The 19,112-nt window shown below is 36.8% G+C and overlaps 1 protein-coding gene across 3 annotated transcripts in view; it reads left to right on the forward strand.

Moving 5' to 3' along the window:
- LOC126483616 (UDP-glucose 4-epimerase-like) overlaps positions 1–19,112 on the forward strand; it is a 37,803-nt gene that overhangs the window by 14,282 nt on the left and 4,409 nt on the right. For 2 of the 3 annotated variants that reach the window (XM_050106658.1, XM_050106660.1), the window contains 4 exons: positions 11,599–11,775; positions 12,181–12,361; positions 14,083–14,171; positions 16,330–16,522. In XM_050106658.1, coding sequence (XP_049962615.1) covers positions 11,599–11,775; positions 12,181–12,361; positions 14,083–14,171; positions 16,330–16,522 — 640 coding nt within the window. Of the gene's footprint in view, positions 1–11,598; positions 11,776–12,180; positions 12,362–14,082; positions 14,172–16,101; positions 16,295–16,329; positions 16,523–19,112 lie in introns of all 3 variants that reach the window. The other variant, XM_050106661.1, reaches the window with a different exon arrangement.

A 19,112-nucleotide genomic window follows, 5' to 3' on the forward strand; every position in this document is an offset into this window, starting at 1 on the left:
ATTTGGTTCTTGTTGATAATTATCAAAGAAAGCAGCAGTGTAAGTAACAACAAATAAGTCCCTTGCCATTGTTTCGCTTATGAGACAATTCCTCCCTTTTTTTATTGTAAGCCACGGTAGTGCGCACAAAAGCAAGCCATGCTGTGAGCGGCGACAGGTCATAAACTCTCATCATCAGAATACCACAAACAATGCATGACACAGTACAATAATGCATTTTCAGCTTTGAGTGATGTAAACACCTATAACAAAGAGAACGGCACTTATCAGATCAAAGCAAAATAAGCAATCGATTCAAGCAAGACGAAGCACGTGAAAAAGGAAGGGTACCCATATAAATATGGACAGAGTGCCTGACACATAGCAATGGCTATTTGGTAAAGCTTAACTGTTAAGCTTAAGACTCAAACCAAACTACAGTAGCTGTATCTTCATCCATTCGACCTAAATTGTCTCGTGTTGCAATGGACCAACTTTGTTTCAATTTGGAGGTGCGGTCTAAAACTTTACTCTCCCCTTTAATTTAGAGTCTCAAATTTCAGGTGTGGCTTAGATTCGGGAAAAATTTTTTTCCCTTGATTTAGTGTCTCATTTTTCAGGTGCGGCTTAGATTCGAGTGCGACTTAGATTCGAGTAAATACGGTAGCCCCTACTGACATGAAAACCTGAGACCACCCTGTATAGCTTGTTAAGGTTTCTGTCAACAACAAGGATGTAAGAACATTTGGTAGATAGGAAGACTAGGGTTTAATGTCCTGTTGATGAGAAGATCATTACAAACAGAGCACAAGCTCTGGCTGTTCTAGAAACTGGCTGTTTTTTTAAAAAGAACCATCTCCACATTAGCCTTATGCAGTTTCAAGAAAGCACAGTAAACCTGAATCTGGATGGTAACAAGGGAACTTAATTCTTGTCCTTAAGATTGTAAGCTCAGTGTTTTAATTACTGTGCCATCTCAGTTGGTGGAAACCATTAGCAGCTGCTGTCTGTTTCATTGTGTCCCTTTTTTTCCATATTTTCTTTATTCAAAGATATCCACATAACTACAGGAATAAAAAATTTTCTTGAACCAAGTTTAACTTCCAAGTGACCTTCATAGATGTTAGCCCCAGTTCCAGACAAACAGGTCCTACACCTAGGTCATTATTCTCATGGAAAAGTTTTAATCATTGCGATAAAACAGCTGACTACAGCTGTGGTATAATAGCCCAGTCAGTAAGGACCAAAAAGGGTAGTAGAATATGGAAAAATAATTTGTGTAGTTGCACATTTTTGTAATGTGGTAGGAGGGACTGCCATGAACGACATACTACAAATTCTGACTGGAGAAAGATGAGTGTTGCGGTTGGTTTGAAGACAACTTTTGTATGTTGTCTTTAATAACTCAAAACATGCAGCCTCCAGCAAAAACATATACCAGTACAAAATTAAATTACATCACATTTCCTACAAAAAGGTCCAACTTTTTGTCTAGGATTAATACTTTCCACAAAGAGAGTGAGAGAGTACTGAAATCTCATGCGACATGCATACGTGTTAAGTTAGGTACCGTTTTGGCCACTTTCAGGTAGTTTCCCTAAGTGACAGCCCACAAATGTCCTACATCAAATTGTTCATCTTGACTTACTCCACACCATTGTGGTATGTAGTAAACAGTTATCATTTACACATTGTACTTCCAATATTGATTTGAAAAGAAAATCTCACATTTCAGAAGCCCAATAAACATTTACACACTACTGAATGAGTTGTTACTTCTTATTCATTGATATAGCATCGAATTCAGATGCTGATGACGGTGATTATATGAGTCGCATGAGTAATGGTCTCCAGCCACCAATTATGCAGAGTAGATCGCAAAGCGACGCCACCCTATAGCTCAGCGGCTGTTCCTGACCGCTGGCCAGTTGCACGGAGTAGATTATAAAGCAATTCTGGAGACACCCTGCTCTATGTGCTCTTGGCTTCCTCTCTAATTTAGCTTGTAGCACACTTTATATATATATATATATATATATAATATAAAAAACAAAAGCGCTGGCAGGTCGATAGACACACAAACATACACACAAAATTCTAGCTTTCGCAACCAATGGTTGCCTCGTCAGGAAAGAGGGAAGGAGAAGGAAAGACAAAAGGATATGGGTTTTAAGGGAGAGGGTAAGGAGTCATTCCAATCCCGGGAGCGGAAAGACTTACCTTAGGGGGAAAAAAGGACAGGTATACACTCGCACACACACACATATCCATCCACACATACACAGACACAAGCAGACATTTCAATGTCTGCTTGTGTCTGTGTATGTGTGGATGGATATGTGTGTGTGTGCGAGTGTATACCTGTCCTTTTTTCCCCCTAAGGTAAGTCTTTCCGCTCCCGGGATTGGAATGACTCCTTACCCTCTCCCTTAAAACCCATATCCTTTTGTCTTTCCTTCTCCTTCCCTCTTTCCTGACGAGGCAACCATTGGTTGCGAAAGCTAGAATTTTGTGTGTATGTTTGTGTTTGTTTGTGTGTCTATCGACCTGCCAGCGCTTTTGTTTGGTAAGTTTCATCATCTTTCTTTTTAGATATATTTTTCCCACGTGGAATGTTTCCCTCTATTATATATATATATATATATATATATATATATATATATATATATATATATATATATATATATATATATATATATATATAAAAAACAAAGATGATGAGACTTACCAAACAAAAGCACTGGCAGGTCGATAGACACACAAACATACACACAAAATTCAAGCTCTCGCAACAAACGGTTGCTTCATCAGGAAAGAGGGAAGGAGAGGGAAAGACGAAAGGATGTGGGTTTTAAGGGAGAGGGTAAGGACTCATTCCAATCCCGGTAGTGGAAAGACTCACCTTAGGGGGAAAAAAGGACAGGTTGGTGTCGGTGGATAGTATCCAGATAACCCGGACGGTGTAACACTGTGCCAAGAAGTGCTGGCCATGCACCAAGGCATGTTTAGCCACAGGGTGATCCTCATTACCAACAAACACTGTCTGCCTGTGTCCATTCATGCGAATGGACAGTTTGTTGCTGGTCATTCCCACATAGAATGCATCACAGTGTAGGCAGGTCAGTTGGTAAATCACGTGGGTGCTTTCACATGTGGCTCTGCCTTTGATCGTGTACACCTTCCGGGTTACAGGACTGGAGTAGGTGGTGGTGGGAGGGTGCATGGCACAGGTCTTACGCCAGGGGCGGTTACAAGGATAGGAGCCATAAGGTAGGGAAGGTGGTTTGGGGATTTCATAGGGATGAACTAAGAGGTTACGAAGGTTAGGTGGACGGCAGAAAGACACTCTTGGTGGAGTGGGGAGGATTTCATGAAGGATGGATCTCATTTCAGGGCAGGATTTGAGGAAGTCGTATCCCTACTGGAGAGCCACATTCAGAGTCTGGTCCAGTCCCGGAAAGTATCCTGTCACAAGTGGGGCACTTTTGTGGTTCTTCTGTGGGGGATTCTGGGTTTGAGGGGATGAGGAAGTGGCTCTGGTTATTTGCTTCTGTACCAGGTCGGGAGGGTAGTTGTGGGATGCTAAAGCTGTTTGCAGGTTGTTGGTGTAATGGTTCAGGGATTCCGGACTGGAGCAGATTCGTTTGCCACGAAGACCTAGGCTGTAGGGAAGGGACCATTTGATGTGGAATGGGTGGCAGCTGTTATAATGGAGGTACTGTTGCTTGTTGGTGGGTTTGATGTGGACGGACGTGTGAAGCTGGCCATTGGACAGGTGGAGGTCAACGTCAAGGAAAGTGGCATGGGATTTGGAGTAGGACCAGGTGAATCTGATGGAACCAAAGGAGTTGAGGTTGGAGAGGAAATTCTGGAGTTCTTCTTCACTGTGGGTCCAGATCATGAAGATGTCATCAATAAATCTGTACCAAACTTTGGGTTGTCAGGCCTGGGTAACCAAGAAGGCCTCCTCTAAGCGACCCATGAATAGGTTGGCGTACGAGGGGGCCATCCTGGTACCCATGGCTGTTCCCTTTAATTGTTGGTATGTCTGGCCTTCAAAAGTGAAGAAGTTGTGGGTCAGGATGAAGCTGGCTAAGGTGATGAGGAAAGAGGTTTTAGGTAGGGTGGCAGGTGATCGGCGTGAAAGGAAATGCTCCATTGCAGTGAGGCCCTGGACGTATGGAATATTTGTGTATAAGGAAGTGGCATCAATGGTTACAAGGATGGTTTCTGGGGGTAGCACATTGGGTAAGGATTCCAGGCGTTCGAGAAAGTGGTTGGTGTCTTTGTTGAAGGATGGGAGACTGCATGTAATGGGTTGAAGGTGTTTATCTACGTAGGCAGAGATACATTCTGTGGGGGCTTGGTAACCAGCTACAATGGGGCGGCCGAGATGATTGGGTTCGTGGCTTTTAGGAAGAAGGTAGAAGGTAGGGGTGCGGGGTGTCGGTGGGGTCAGGAGGTTGATGGAGTCAGGTGAAAGGTTTTGCAGGGGGCCTAAGGTTCTGAGGATTCCTTGAAGCTCCGCCTGGACATCAGGAATGGGGTTACCTTGGCAAACTTTGTATGTGGTGTTGTCTGAAAGCTGATGCAGTCCCTGAGCCACAAACTCCCGACGATCAACTACCATGGTCGTAGAACCCTTGTCCAACGGAAGAATGACGATGGATGGGTCAGCCTTCAGATCACGGATAGCCTGGGCTTCAGCAGTGGTGATGTTGGGAGTGTGTGTGTGCGAGTGCATACCCGTCCTTTTTTCCCCCTAAGGTAAGTCTTTCCGCTCCCGGGATTGGAATGACTCCTTACCCTCTCCCTTAAAACCCACATCCTTTCGTCTTTCCCTCTCCCTCCCTCTTTCCTGATGAGGCAACAGTTTGTTGCGAAAGCTTGAATTTTGTGTGTATGTTTGTGTTTGTTTGTGTGTCTGTCGACCTGCCAGCACTTTCATTTGGTAAGTCACATCATCTTTGTTTTTAGATATATTTTTCCTACGTGGAATGTTTCCCTCTCCCTCCCCAACGCTTTAGTTTGGTAAGTTACAGTATCTTTGTTTTTAGATATATTTTTCCCACGTGGAATTTTTCCCTGTGTTGTATTTATATATATATATATATATAATCTCCTTCTGCACTGAAAGCTTTCTAAATTTAGCATTTTATTCTTAAAACAATATCTGTCTGTTATTTCCGATTCTTTAATGATGTTTCTTTCTAAGTCTTTGCTTATTTCTGTAATCATGTTATTGATTGCTGTAATCCATGATGATGTTCATTTCTTCTTCCAGAAATACAGGAACATTTATTTCGCAAACCTGTTTTCATTCGATTGTAGATCTCCTCATTTTCTAGCCATGTGTAGTTTGTATTGCCGCAATTATTTTTCTAACTTTCTGTATTCATGTACCTCTATTCAGTCCATCTTATATTTTATTGTTAGGCATTTACACCCATTTAAACATTCCAATAGCACCACAGAGGTATAGTGTTTTAGTTTTACTTTTATAGTTTCGCATCTCTTCTTGTTAATATTCTTTGTGAAACCATGTGCTCTCTCCATTTTGTTCACAGCTCGTGGTCTAGTGGCTCCGTATCATGGGGTACCGGGTTCAATTCTCAGCTGGGTTGGGAATTTTTTCCGCCCAGGGACTTAGTGTTTGTGTTGTCCTCATCATTTCATCATCATCATCATCATCATCATCATCATCATCTGTGACAGTGGCTAGATAGGACTGTGCAATAATTTGGACTTTGTACAGGCACTGATTACCACCCCACTAACCAAACATAATCATCTCCCCATTTTGTTAACTCAATTTTTCTTGTCCATTCTGTTATATAATTCCCCAAGATATCTGAATTTACTTACTCATTCTATTTTATCTATTTGTGTTTCTGTGAATTTTGGTGCATTTTTTATGCTTGTCATGAATTTTGTTTTCTCAGCTGAATCTTTGACACCAGCTGTATTTGCTGTTTCTTCCAGAAGATTTATTTGAATAAGTGCATCTATCAGATTTTACGAAAGTATTGCAAAATCGTTTGCAAAATCCATGCAGCATACCTTAATTCCATTTTTTTTCCTTCCTACACTTTTTGGTTAAATTTTGTGATTCTTTAGCTCCAAATTCCAAATCCTTATACTTTTCTCTAAAATGCAGTTAAAAAGTAAAGGTGACAAACCATCCCTTTGTCTAACATCGGTTTTTATTTCAAATGGCTGAGACAGTTCTTTTATAATTTTAACTTTAGATATAGTCTTTGTTAGAGTTTCATGAATTATGTTTGTAACTTTGCTTTAACACCAAATTCTCTAATGATTTTATCTGCTGTTTCTCTGTCTACCAAATCAAATGCTTTTTTGGAATCAATAAATGATACTATTTTAGGTTTGCTGGTTAACATTCTGTGGCAAATTATTGATTTTAACTTAAAAATCTGCTCTGTGCAGGGTCTTCCTTTTCGAAAAACTCCCTGATGTTTTCCCAGTTGTTTGTCTAAGGCTTCTATAACTCTGTCAAGGAAAATTTTTGATATATTTTGTATGCAACTGGCAGAAGTGGCACTCCTTTGTAATTGTTGACTTTTGATTGTCTCCCTTTTTATGTAGCCTGTGGATTAATGATATTTTTCACCTTTCTGCAATATTTTCAGTTTTCCAAATGTTCTCAAAAAGCAGTTGTAAATCTTTAATTCTGACTATTTCAGTAATTCTGCTGTAATCGATTCTTCAGTACTTGCTTTGTTGTTGCTGAGCGATTTAATGGCTTCATGAATATCTTGCTCTATTGGTGGGAAATCATACTCAAGATTTTATGATATTGGTGAAAATTCCAATTTAATTGTTGGAACCAGACAGTTTAAGGACCTGTGAAAAAATTTGCTAATATTTTGCAAATTTTCTTTGTTATTTAATCATTTTTTGCCATTTTCATCATCTTTGAAACAAATACTTTGTAGTTGATACCCTTTAATTACATGTTTAAAAGTTGATAAAAATTTCTAGTGCTAGTATTTTTGGCAAAGTTTTCTTGCATTGCCATAAGCTGAAGTTTTTCAAAGGTTCTTTTGATTTTTCAGACTCTTTTTAATGTTTTTTTGTTTGTCATCAGAATTCTTCTAAGTGTTTTTTTAACATCTCCATTTCCTCCATTTTTGAGCTCTTTGTACTAGAGCTTCTTCACACTCTTCGATCCAACATGTTTCCGTGGACAGTTTTCTCTGCTGTTGTAGTAAATCATACCTGGAGTTCATGTAAATCACCTTGTTTTGTCTCATTTTCTTCTCTAAATTTTTCTATATTTTCTTGTAATATTAGGTGTAGTGGAGTTGTATCTGATTATGTTCTTGGTTTTAGTCTTTTGTTTGGATGAAAGAAATTGCATTTTAATGCAAGAGATTTAATGATCTAGTCAAATTCCCCATTTCTGATTACTTTAACATTCATAATTTCCATGATATCCCTTTTATATATGGCTATGTGATCTAGCTGAAATTCTCTTAGGTTTGGATTTGGAGATACAGAAGTTTTGGCTTTTCTTGGTAGATTGCGAAAATGTATCATCATCAGTTTCAGGTGGAACATTTTACTCATATTTATTAGTCTTTCACCATTTCTACTTTTTCTTAAGTGTGCTGGATATTCACCTACAATATTAAATTTGTTTTCCTTCCAAACTTGCACACTGATGCGATCATAAAGCATTTTAACATTGTTTTTAGGTATGTTGGAGATTTGATTCTAAATGATCCCAAAACTGATTTACTTTTGCCAGATTTCTTCTGTTATCATTTATAGGCGCTTGGTAATTTATAGGAGTACATCTTTTGTTCTTGCACTTTACTGCTAACATGCACACTTCCTGACTTCAATGTAAATTTTGTGACACTACAATTTTTTTGCTTACGTAAAATGCTATTCCAAACATTGGCATGTCTTCCATTACTCTTATGGTTGATTTTCCCCTTATAAATTCTGAAATATTCTGTGTCAATTACATTCTCACGTAAGAATCTTGTTTCCTGCACTGCTAAAATTTGTATATGGTTCTTCTGTAGAAATAATTAAAGTTCCTCCTGTTTCCCAATTTTCAGAAGAGAATTTACATTTCATTCCAAAATAATACTACTTCTTGAACTTAAACTTAGAAGCGTTTTGAGTATAGTCCATCTCTTCATCACTACAGACGATGGTACCCTCCAGAACCCTAGGTCCCAATGCATTACAATATGTAATGGTGGATTTCTCACCAGAGTTATCACCAAGGGTAGTGCACCCATTGTGCAAAGTTTAGATTTCGTGATTTGAAGGTGTTAATTGCAGAGGGTAAGAAATCGAGGGTCATCCTTGAGTTCCCAGAATAAGATCAGGTTGTTAACCTGGAATGTTACTGATTCAGCCACTACTAACGTGTGGGACAGATGCTGTCTGGGTACTGTCACAAACATGTGGAACAGTCATGCCTTCTGTCCACTTCATTTATTTACCCGATCAGATTAATAAGTTTAGGACACCTCTTACATTGGACCAGGATTTTAAACATAATTTCAAAACTTATTACATCAGTTACTTTAAAAAATCATAACATTTTTAATATGTCTTCTTCTCTTGTCTGCTTGTATTAGATACTTGCGTGTTACACCCTATTGATTGGAATTATTCACCTTTCCACCTTTTCCTCAGTCTTTCTAAAGACATTATGGCCACTGAGTAATAATTCATCATTGATTCAGGTATTCTGTCACATTGAATTCTTGTGACATAGCCCCTACATTCGTTGATCTGCTCATTTAAGTTTTTCACTCCCTGTTCTTCTGTAAGCATTCACCCTCCTGTCAGATTGTGTGTGTACCCAGATACTCTTCTTAGGTATCACGTCTCCAATGCTTTGTTTATTTCTTTTTGTTACAGTCCACAATTCACCTCCAAATGTCATAATTGGTTCTGACATCGTTTTATAGAACTTAGGTAGTTTCCCTTCTCACTTAGGTAGTTTCCCTTCTCACTTAGGTAGTTTCCCTTCTCACTTAGGTAGTTTCCCTTCTCACTTAGGTAGTTTCCCTTCTCACTTAGGTAGTTTCCCTTCTCACTTAGGTAGTTTCCCTTCTCACTTAGGTAGTTTCCCTTCTCACTTAGGTAGTTTCCCTTCTCACTTAGGTAGTTTCCCTTCTCACTTAGGTAGTTTCCCTTCTCACTTAGGTAGTTTCCCTTCTCACTTAGGTAGTTTCCCTTCTCACTTAGGTAGTTTCCCTTCTCACTTAGGTAGTTTCCCTTCTCACTTAGGTAGTTTCCCTTCTCACTTAGGTAGTTTCCCTTCTCACTTAGGTAGTTTCCCTTCTCACTTAGGTAGTTTCCCTTCTCACTTAGGTAGTTTCCCTTCTCACTTAGGTAGTTTCCCTTCTCACTTAGGTAGTTTCCCTTCTCACTTAGGTAGTTTCCCTTCTCACTTAGGTAGTTTACCTTCTCACTTAGGTAGTTTACCTTCTCACTTAGGTAGTTTACCTTCTCACTTAGGTAGTTTACCTTCTCACTTAGGTAGTTTACCTTCTCACTTAGGTAGTTTACCTTCTCACTTAGGTAGTTTACCTTCTCACTTAGGTAGTTTACCTTCTCACTTAGGTAGTTTACCTTCTCACTTAGGTAGTTTACCTTCTCACTTAGGTAGTTTACCTTCTCACTTAGGTAGTTTACCTTCTCACTTAGGTAGTTTACCTTCTCACTTAGGTAGTTTACCTTCTCACTTAGGTAGTTTACCTTCTCACTTAGGTAGTTTACCTTCTCACTTAGGTAGTTTACCTTCTCACTTAGGTAGTTTACCTTCTCACTTAGGTAGTTTCCCTTCTCACTTAGGTTCTGAAGTTTCTATACATTGTTCTGTTAATGTAATTAAATCTTTCTGCTTTCTTTTGTATTTCCATTTCTAATACGAGTGAGACACTGAACAAGTTTACTCTTTCTATTTTCTGATCATTTATTATTGTTTTTCTGGGAACTAGCTCCTGGCCCCTGAAAGCCATAACTTCTGTTTTCTTTAAAGATACAGACAGATTGTTTCCCTTAGAAATTGTGCATAAAGCATTAACAGCTGTCTGGAGTGTGGTCTCAGTTCCACGGACATCATGACCCATGACATGCAGCTGTTTTTGAACTAGATAAAACAGCTGTCTGGTGAGTGGCTTCAGCTAAAAAAAAAGTCGTGACTTGGAACTTGCAACTAATGTTGAACTACACAAATATTTAGCTGAGGAATATTTGCCTAGAAACAGCAATTCCTTAAAATGGTGGGAAAGCAGAGAATTGCTGTACTCAATGAAAATTAATGGATTTCAGCTATGTCAATGCCCTGTGAGTATATCTTTTCAAAAGCAGCACAAATAAGCACTGACAAAAGAAACTCCCTTTAAGTAAAACAGACCAAATTTTATTTGTAAGCCACAATTATTTTATCTTTGTTTGCAAGATGTCAGTGATTCTTCACAACATGAAAACACGCATATATTGTTAATGAAAATGCTGTGTGTTGAAATCCATCACACATGTGTAGAAGAATGTGAAGAATGTCATGACAAACAAACAAACAAAAAGGCCACTGAATATGCTTTAGAACAAAGCAAAATGTGTTTTGTGTTAATCAGACTTTACTGCAGTCACAAAAGACAGCACTTTACCTGTGTAACTTGCATATATCATAATATTGTTTAATTTTTCCTTCTTGGATACATATAATGTCATGTTTATAGTAAATGACAACTGTAGATACTTAAATTAATTTAAATTATATTATATTTCATAAGTTGTACCTCATATGCAATAAAAGTACGAAAACAGAACATGACTCAGTCTTAATTTTAAAATTTTCCCTCTCAATAAAAAATATTTAGGATTTTGTTGTAATATTTTTAATTTTTGCAGTGGATGAAATGGAGAACATTTAAATCTCAAAACTACTAGGGAAATAACACAAGCATATTACTTCCCTTTCTATGATCTTTCAGAATAGGACTACATGAGATGAACTTAGAGGTATGATAACTGAATTAAAGAGGCAAGGTGATTTCCTTTTACTGAGTTTCACGATTGAGTAGTGAGTCACGGAAAAGATTGAGTTCATTCTGCTGGGTGAGCAGTTGTGGGACAATCTCTGAATGTTTTGCCCATCTCTAATCCACACAAGTATTACTTGTATTACAGTCTGCTATTTCACTGTTGTTATCGCACTGAATGAGGTGACACAGTGGTTGAAACTCAATGTATATCCAAGAAGACAAGATGTTCAAATCACTGTCTGGCCACCCAGATTTAGGTTTTTGATTGTGTCTTTAAATCACTTATGACAAGGTCAGAATAGTTCTTTTGAAAAGGACACTACAAGTTTCTTACTCCAGTCTCAGCTTGTGCTTAACATCAAGTGGATGTTAAACCCTAAAAAGTTCCTACCTTGCAATTGTCTCTGTTATAAGTCAAAAGTTTTGAGCTTCATTAGCCTTATGGGTTTAATAGACAGATTGATTTTGTTGTTTTTAATGTATTATAAATGCTGAGAGGGTGAGTGAAATACACTTTGTAAAAAGGTTGTCACAGTAAGCAACTAAAACAAAAGTTAACAAACATTTTATGTTATAGGTTATGAAACAAAATAACTGTTACCAACTTGTATTCTCAAGTTCATGCACTGTGTATGGTAATCCAGAGTATTTACCAATAACAGAAGAGCACCCAACAGGTGAAGTCACAAATGTTTATGGACGGACAAAATATTTCATAGAGGAAATGCTGAAGGATATAAGTGCAGCAGAAAAGGTAATAATGACTGAAATACTCCATAGTTTATATAACAATAATCGCAAACCAGAAGCTGTTTAGAAACATGTCATTAGCAGGAGTGAAGACTAAATACTAAGAACAAAATGCAATGAATCTTGAAATATTAAACTAAAAAGCAATGTAAAATGAATTTATCATTAACTGTAAATGAGTCACCATGCATAATTAAGATTACTTTTCAAATTAATCAAGTCTTCTTTAAAAACTGGGCTGTGAGAGGTTAGACACACTCCTTCATTTTCATGAGACTTGTATTTTCTAGAAATACCACTTGCCCCACTGTATATTTCTTACTGTGTTCATGAACATTCGTTTTTGTATTTTATATTGAACTATTACAAAAATTTGAACAACAAAATATATGATTATGTAATTTTGCAGAACTGGAATATAATATCACTACGATATTTCAATCCTGTTGGTGCACATCCATCAGGATTAATTGGAGAAGATCCTACAAAAGCATTTACCAATTTGATGCCATATATGGCACAAGTTGCCATTGGCAACAAAGAGAGCCTTACCATTTTTGGTGGTGATTATGACACGGTGGATGGAACAGGTATAATGATTGGCAAGAATTTAATTTTTGCACATAAGTCAGTTTTCACATCACTTGTATTTGCAGTATGATGGTTTTTAGTCCAGGATTCTAAGATGTTCCAAACATTTTTAACATAAGACAACCCAGAGACTGGAGTGCCTTGCTGGAAGACAAATTTGTTTTCATCTACATCTATACTTTGCAAACCAAGATATGCTGTGTGGTGGAGAGTACTGTCTCTGATTCAAACCTAGTTTCTTTTGCACTCATACACATTCGCCTTCAGTGTATCAATACATGATGTTGAATGTTACTCTTACAGTAAACTTCTGGTTTTTGACTGTAGCCAAACTAATTATGACCCCAAATCAGCACTGACTCAACTTCATATTTGATAAGTGTTGCAATTATTGCGCACATTTGGGCTGCAGGTCTGGCCAAATATAAAGGAAATCAAGAAACAAATTATCTTTAGGAAGTAAAAAGTACTGTTTTCATTTAGAGAGGAATAAACCATATTTTTAATTCTATTTCTTGTGGTGACAATACGTCATTAGGTACTTTACAAGATCCTTGAGAGTATGGCTATTTTTCTCAGAACTCTCAATTGAATCAAATTCTCATCTCTACTTACAGTATAATTTCCACATGGTAGATGTCTGTGTTATAAATATTTGTACAGAACTTTTACTTAAACGAATATTCGTAAGATTACAACACATGCACTCAATACTTTGACCTTGCTAATATGTATTTGCTGTTGGAGGATTTGAAGCACTGCTTTTTCTTGTATGCAATGAACACTGTCTTGTTTCAAACTTTAACATCTTCAGAAATATTGCCATTCAAAATTGTTTTCAGAAACAATACAATACTCTACAAATGGAAGTGTGTAAATCCTTCAAGAAATCTGGCTGTAAAGTTTCATAGTCTGTTGTTTAGTGCATACAATTACTGAGAAAATAAGTTAGTTGAAGAAATATTTCAACAATAAGGTTGAAGACTGAAAAAAGTATGCAGTCAATAAGTAAAATAAAATAACATTCAGTTCCAAATGTGTATAAGTATTGCCTGTAATTTCTTTTATGTCAGCATTTAAAATATAATTACTCTGTATTTTAAAATTTTGAAAATAATTAATAAAAATTCCTACATAAGTCTTCAATGAAGAATCGTGGAGAATGCCACAGTTGGTTCTTGTCAAGTTAGTAATGTTCATTAAGTCATAGCTAATGGCTCAGTTACCGTGAATCTCTGCCAGTCAGTCGTGTAGTCACCACCAGTTGTGAATTTGTAGTCAGAAAAGTCACAGTAGGTTCCCATTTGTACAACTTGGTAAAAACAGCTATGAGTCTAAGTAAGTTATTGACCTAATTTTTTGAAGATTAATGGACAATGTGTGATTGTTAAAACAATGTATGTCAACTGTACTCAAATTAATTTTATATATAGAGAGACAGAGATCTCTCTCCCCCTTCTGTCACTTCAGCAACCATCTGCACTGTTTTCTTAATTTTCCTACTGAAAGTGAAAGTTGAACTTCCAGTATAAAATCAACTTATTTGGTACCTCACATCATCTTAGTCATCAATTAATATCATATTAGTTTTAATGTTAATTTTAACACTTCTGACTTCGTAATAAAAATAAATAAGTACAATAAATTTGTGCATTATTCCCTATTTCTCATCACAACGATCACTTCCAGAATTAGAATTGAAAATAAACCTTTGTTTCAGGGGTACGAGATTACATACATGTAATGGACTTGGCATCTGGGCATGTTGCAGCCCTGGACAAACTGAACAAGGAACATCTAAGGTTAAAAGTAAGATTACCATCAAAATGCCCAATAATGCTTACATTGCTGAGAACTTAACAAATTGGCATAGGATACAAATGAATGTTCAAAACCAGGTTACCTTTTCATTGTTTTTCTTTCAGTAGTAAAGGGTACAGCTACTTATTATTGAAATGAGGAATTAGTAATTTAGTATTTTACCACAAAAGAAATTTTTTATTAAATTGGTAATAATAATAATGTTTTCACATCATTTCTGGTTTTCCACAATGATAATTATCAGACTTCCACCTTAAATATAACATGTCCAGTGCAAAAAATGTTTCTCCCTGATAGGTTGATGTAAACTTGAGGTATTAAATGCTTATGTTCTACATTATGCACATCACTCACTAATAATGTATTTGTCATTACAAAGTGGACCAGGAGACTTTTCAGTCAACTTTCCAAGCTGTGATAAACAAAATTCTTCAGCATAATTCTTTATTTGTTTACAACCCAGTTCACTTCATCATTATGTGCAGGCATAAAATTATCACTTGCTAACATTTTTTATAACCTACATTTTACTGAAACAATGAACACAAAAGAAAACACAGCACTGCCAATCTCATCTTCTCTTCCTTATCCACAAATTTTTCTCATTGACATCCTCCTTTTGTTTTCTCTCATCAGTCCCTCAATCACGGTAGTGAAAAAGTGTGAATAGTAGAGCAGATGGCAAACCATGTGGTTTCTCTTACTGACATTGTTCTGAGTAGGCTTCTTGTGTCTCCTGCTTGCATGAACTGGATGAAAGAGGGAAGTGGGGACACATCACTGGCCAATAATTTGAACAGAAGTAACATTCAATTTTTCTTAACAACAGTATCATTTTGAAAAGTGTACCTGTTCCTCTCTCTGTACAGGCTGAAACAAGAAGTTCCTTATCCTTAGCTTTGTCCTCTTGTCATTATTTTCATCCCTCCTGTTTCTAACTGAGAAGTATTGTTGGCCCTGAAATAACTTATAGTGTTTTTAAGTATGGCATATTTTATCAGTGTTTATTGATATCTGAGCTTCCATGTAATAATAGATTGGCCTTGGTTTTAACAGTTAGGTGGCAAAAATACTGTAAAATAACAAACTCACAATAAAAAACTAAAAAGTAATGCAGTCATCAATCCAAAGATTGTTTTGCACAACACAAGGTTCTACTAGGCATGGTTCTGTTGAAGGGGTGGTATGCTGTTGCCTTCCCTTCGCCTTTGAACTGACTGACCCAGCCAGTTAATGGGGACTTTCACTTTAATACGGATTCTGAGCCATGGCATAACCCAGCATTTTTTACATTAACAGATACGCCAGAGCTGATAAAAGTGGTACATGACAGATAAAAATCCCAGCAGTAACCAGGGGTCAAACCAAGGCATTTGAATTTGTAGTCTGGCACTTTACCAACGAGCCTCGCTGAGCATTAACTATGTTAAAGTGTGAAATTTCACAGGCTGATGGAAGAACTACCAGTTCAGAATGTAGTACAGTGAAATGTGAATGGTGTTGGTTCTTTTTACCAAGATTTTTCCAGAGTTAATCTTTTCCCTCCTACCTAATGTTAAATGCAACAATTACATTTGTCATCTTAACACTGTAGTAGGTGACTGATAGCACACTGCTATGTCCCCATCCTTAATACAAAACTCAAAACAGCATCAGCCTTTGCTGAAACTACACACAACAGCTTTCAGCCAAAATCACATCTCCAAATATTTATAACTGCTTCAGCTAATTTGCAGCTCCTTCAGGTTCCCATCATGTTATGTTATGGTGTGAGATAGTGCCACTTTTTATCCATTTAACTACTACTATTAATTTACTTACGACATTGCCTCAGGACTGTTTTCCTTGTACATGTCACCCAAACACATGAGCTGGTAGAGTACATTACTACTATGATTAATACTAACTTTTTATATAGGTTTATAATCTTGGTTTGGGTACGGGATTATCCGTGAAAGAACTTGTACACGAATTTGAGGAAGTGACAGGTGTACACATTCCATATGCTTTGGGTCCAAGGAGAGTTGGAGATGTGGACAGCCTGGTCTGTGATGGAAGTCTGGCAGTAACAGAGCTGCAGTGGCAGCCCAAATATGATGTTAAAATGATGTGTAAGTATTATGCCATAATGTATTTTTTATTTCAGACTTACAACTTGGGCACAGGGCAAGGGGTTTCAGTGCTCCAGCTGCTCAAAACATTTGAAGCAGTCACTTCAACAGTAGTGCCATATGAGATCCGAGAACGACGTACTGGTGACATTGTTTCCATGTACGCCAATGCAAACCTGGCAGAAAAAGAGCTTGGTTGGAAAACAAAATACAATTTGGAACAGATGTGTAAGTTAAAGGACACAAATATGCTCTACAAAAATGAAGGTGGTAATGGTGTACTAATGTTCAGTCTTTCAGTTAGAATTCTGAAATTTCATTCTGCATTTGCCATATTTTCTGCATGTATGTTACTTGGGAGTAGGGTATATTTTAATGAGTTCTACTATTAGGTACAGTGCCACTCCTGAAATAGAGTAGTAGCTCCTTTTAGAATTTTTAAAAATACTGGGAAACAAATCAAGACTGTAGAAATATGTTAGCAGCCGAATAGGTAAATTTCACCTCTGAGGTTTTTAGTGAATATACAAAATTAAATTAAATGGTTTTGAATTTGGGCTAGGGATAGTTTCCAGGTGTGTAATGATTAGGAATGCTCCTCTGATTGTAAGACTGATTATGTATAGTTCTCTATGTAATGATTTTTATTTGTTTCAAACAGTTGTTAACTCCAGATAAAGTGTTATACTCAGATGTATTCCGTCAATAGTTGCACAGGGGTAAAGGACTTAAAGGCAAATTAAAACATACCACACTGACGGTAAAAAAAATGATGACTCAAGTGCACAATAATTTGCAAAGCCCATTCACAATCAATTATATGATTTACAATGCACATAAGAGTGGTATTAATGATGAATTTATGACTTCTGGCAAAATACGTCTACCAAATGCAAAGCAGTTCTGCCTTAAAATTGATATGCTGTGACTTACTGTGAGGTGAGGTGCAGGCATCAACCTTAGATAGTACTAGTGACTTGCCGTAGCTTCGCACAAGGAGCACTAAATATCTATGAATGGATGACTTGTCTGGTGCAGAGGAAATAAATTACATACACAAACCTCCCTTGTGAATCAGTCTATCTATTAGTGAAAACTGTACCAAAATTCCTACACTAGTTCCTGACATGGCCATTAGGGAAAAACTGAAGCAACACAAAATAAAAATAGTGTGTAAGTGTCAACACCAGCAAAGCTAGTTTGAAGATTGTGCTTAAGAGAGATATACATTATTGGAAAGGTAGGATCTGGTTGTACTGAGGCTGCTAAACAATTCCAGGGTAATTTAAAAGACTGAAGGTGAAGGATTAGCTGGACGGTTCCTGTGTGGCCAGAAAAGAGTTCGTATGGAGACAAATTGCAGGCTAGATGTTTATGCAAAATGATATGAATTGCTGACTGGTTTACGGATGTTTTAAGACAAAATAACGCAGTTACTTTTGTACTAAAATTCTAGGAACTACATTAACCATTACTGCTATACTTCAGGTGCTAACAAAATATTCTGATAGTACGTAATTTGGAAAAATAAATGAACGGTGAAGATTTTAATACTTCTTGTGTATCAACTGTAACACAATTAATACGAGTACTGCATTTGCTCTAAATGATTATGAAATACATTTTATCGAAGACTACATCGTTTCCTGCAATCTTAAAGCTTTGATGGTACCTTTCTATATATTCACTTTCAAATAGTATGCATGAAATTGTATTTACATCAAACCACGGAATAATGGTACAAAATGCAATAGCATAAAATAAAGATAGGTAAAATACAAAGAGAGAAATCAAAAGCTCACCTCGTGGGAAAGAGCTGTCAAGAGCATGTGCGATTACCTTAAAAGAAGTGGACTGGAACAGGGTGCAGTTTCTAGAGCAAGAATAAAAAATGGTCACAATTATGTCCCTCAATCACTGGGATCCTAAGTGACATTCTGTATATCTGAGACAGGAAGGAAAAAATCTGTAGATTTCCTTTCTTTAAAAACCAATGTTCTCAATACCCTCAGCCCAAGAGATAGAGTTCACTGCCTTTGTGCAAGTGATTACATACTTAAAACCAGCACCCATACTGGTCATTGGGACAATTCACCTGACTGTGTGAGTGAAAGATTTTATTTAGCAAGAATTGACAGTGTGATGAAGTTATTAAAACCTGTAGAATGCAAGTGCTGGTGTAATTTTCTTTTTTATCACTCATCCATCTGAATGTCAGTAACCTAATAACATGTAAATATGGTACATGCATATCGTGCAGATTTGACAGTAGGTTGCACTCATTTATTAAAATGGATCATGCATCCTACGCAGACAGAAAATGCAAGATAACAAGTACACTGGTGTAATGGTGAATGTTTAATCATTGTAGTAATAGAAACTTAATGATACTGATTTCATTTTAGAGAATACTCGTAGTGATTGAATGCTTGTTTTCTAACATATGGTTAAGTGTTTCAAATAATTATTATGCATGCCTGTACAATTCCAATGACTTCTTTTTTAGTTAGTAAAATAATACTCAATGTACAACAGAAACATTGGTAAGTGCAGAATTAACTTTTAATTTTCATGAGTTCTTTCTAATTTGTATTGTTCTATCACCCAATTAACAAAAAAATAATCTGATAACGTTGCATGATACTGACAGAATAACAATAACTTTGAGAGGCATCATGATAGATTTTACATATCTTTAATAAAGAATGTCTATATTGTTTTACTGTCCTCATTTACACTTCAAAGAAACAATACAGTGTATTAATAGCCTATGATCACATGAAATTCTAAAGTGCCCTATCACTGCCTGTATAATTCC

Source organism: Schistocerca serialis, chromosome 6, assembly GCF_023864345.2.
Source record: "Schistocerca serialis cubense isolate TAMUIC-IGC-003099 chromosome 6, iqSchSeri2.2, whole genome shotgun sequence".
NCBI lineage: Eukaryota > Metazoa > Arthropoda > Insecta > Orthoptera > Acrididae > Schistocerca > Schistocerca serialis.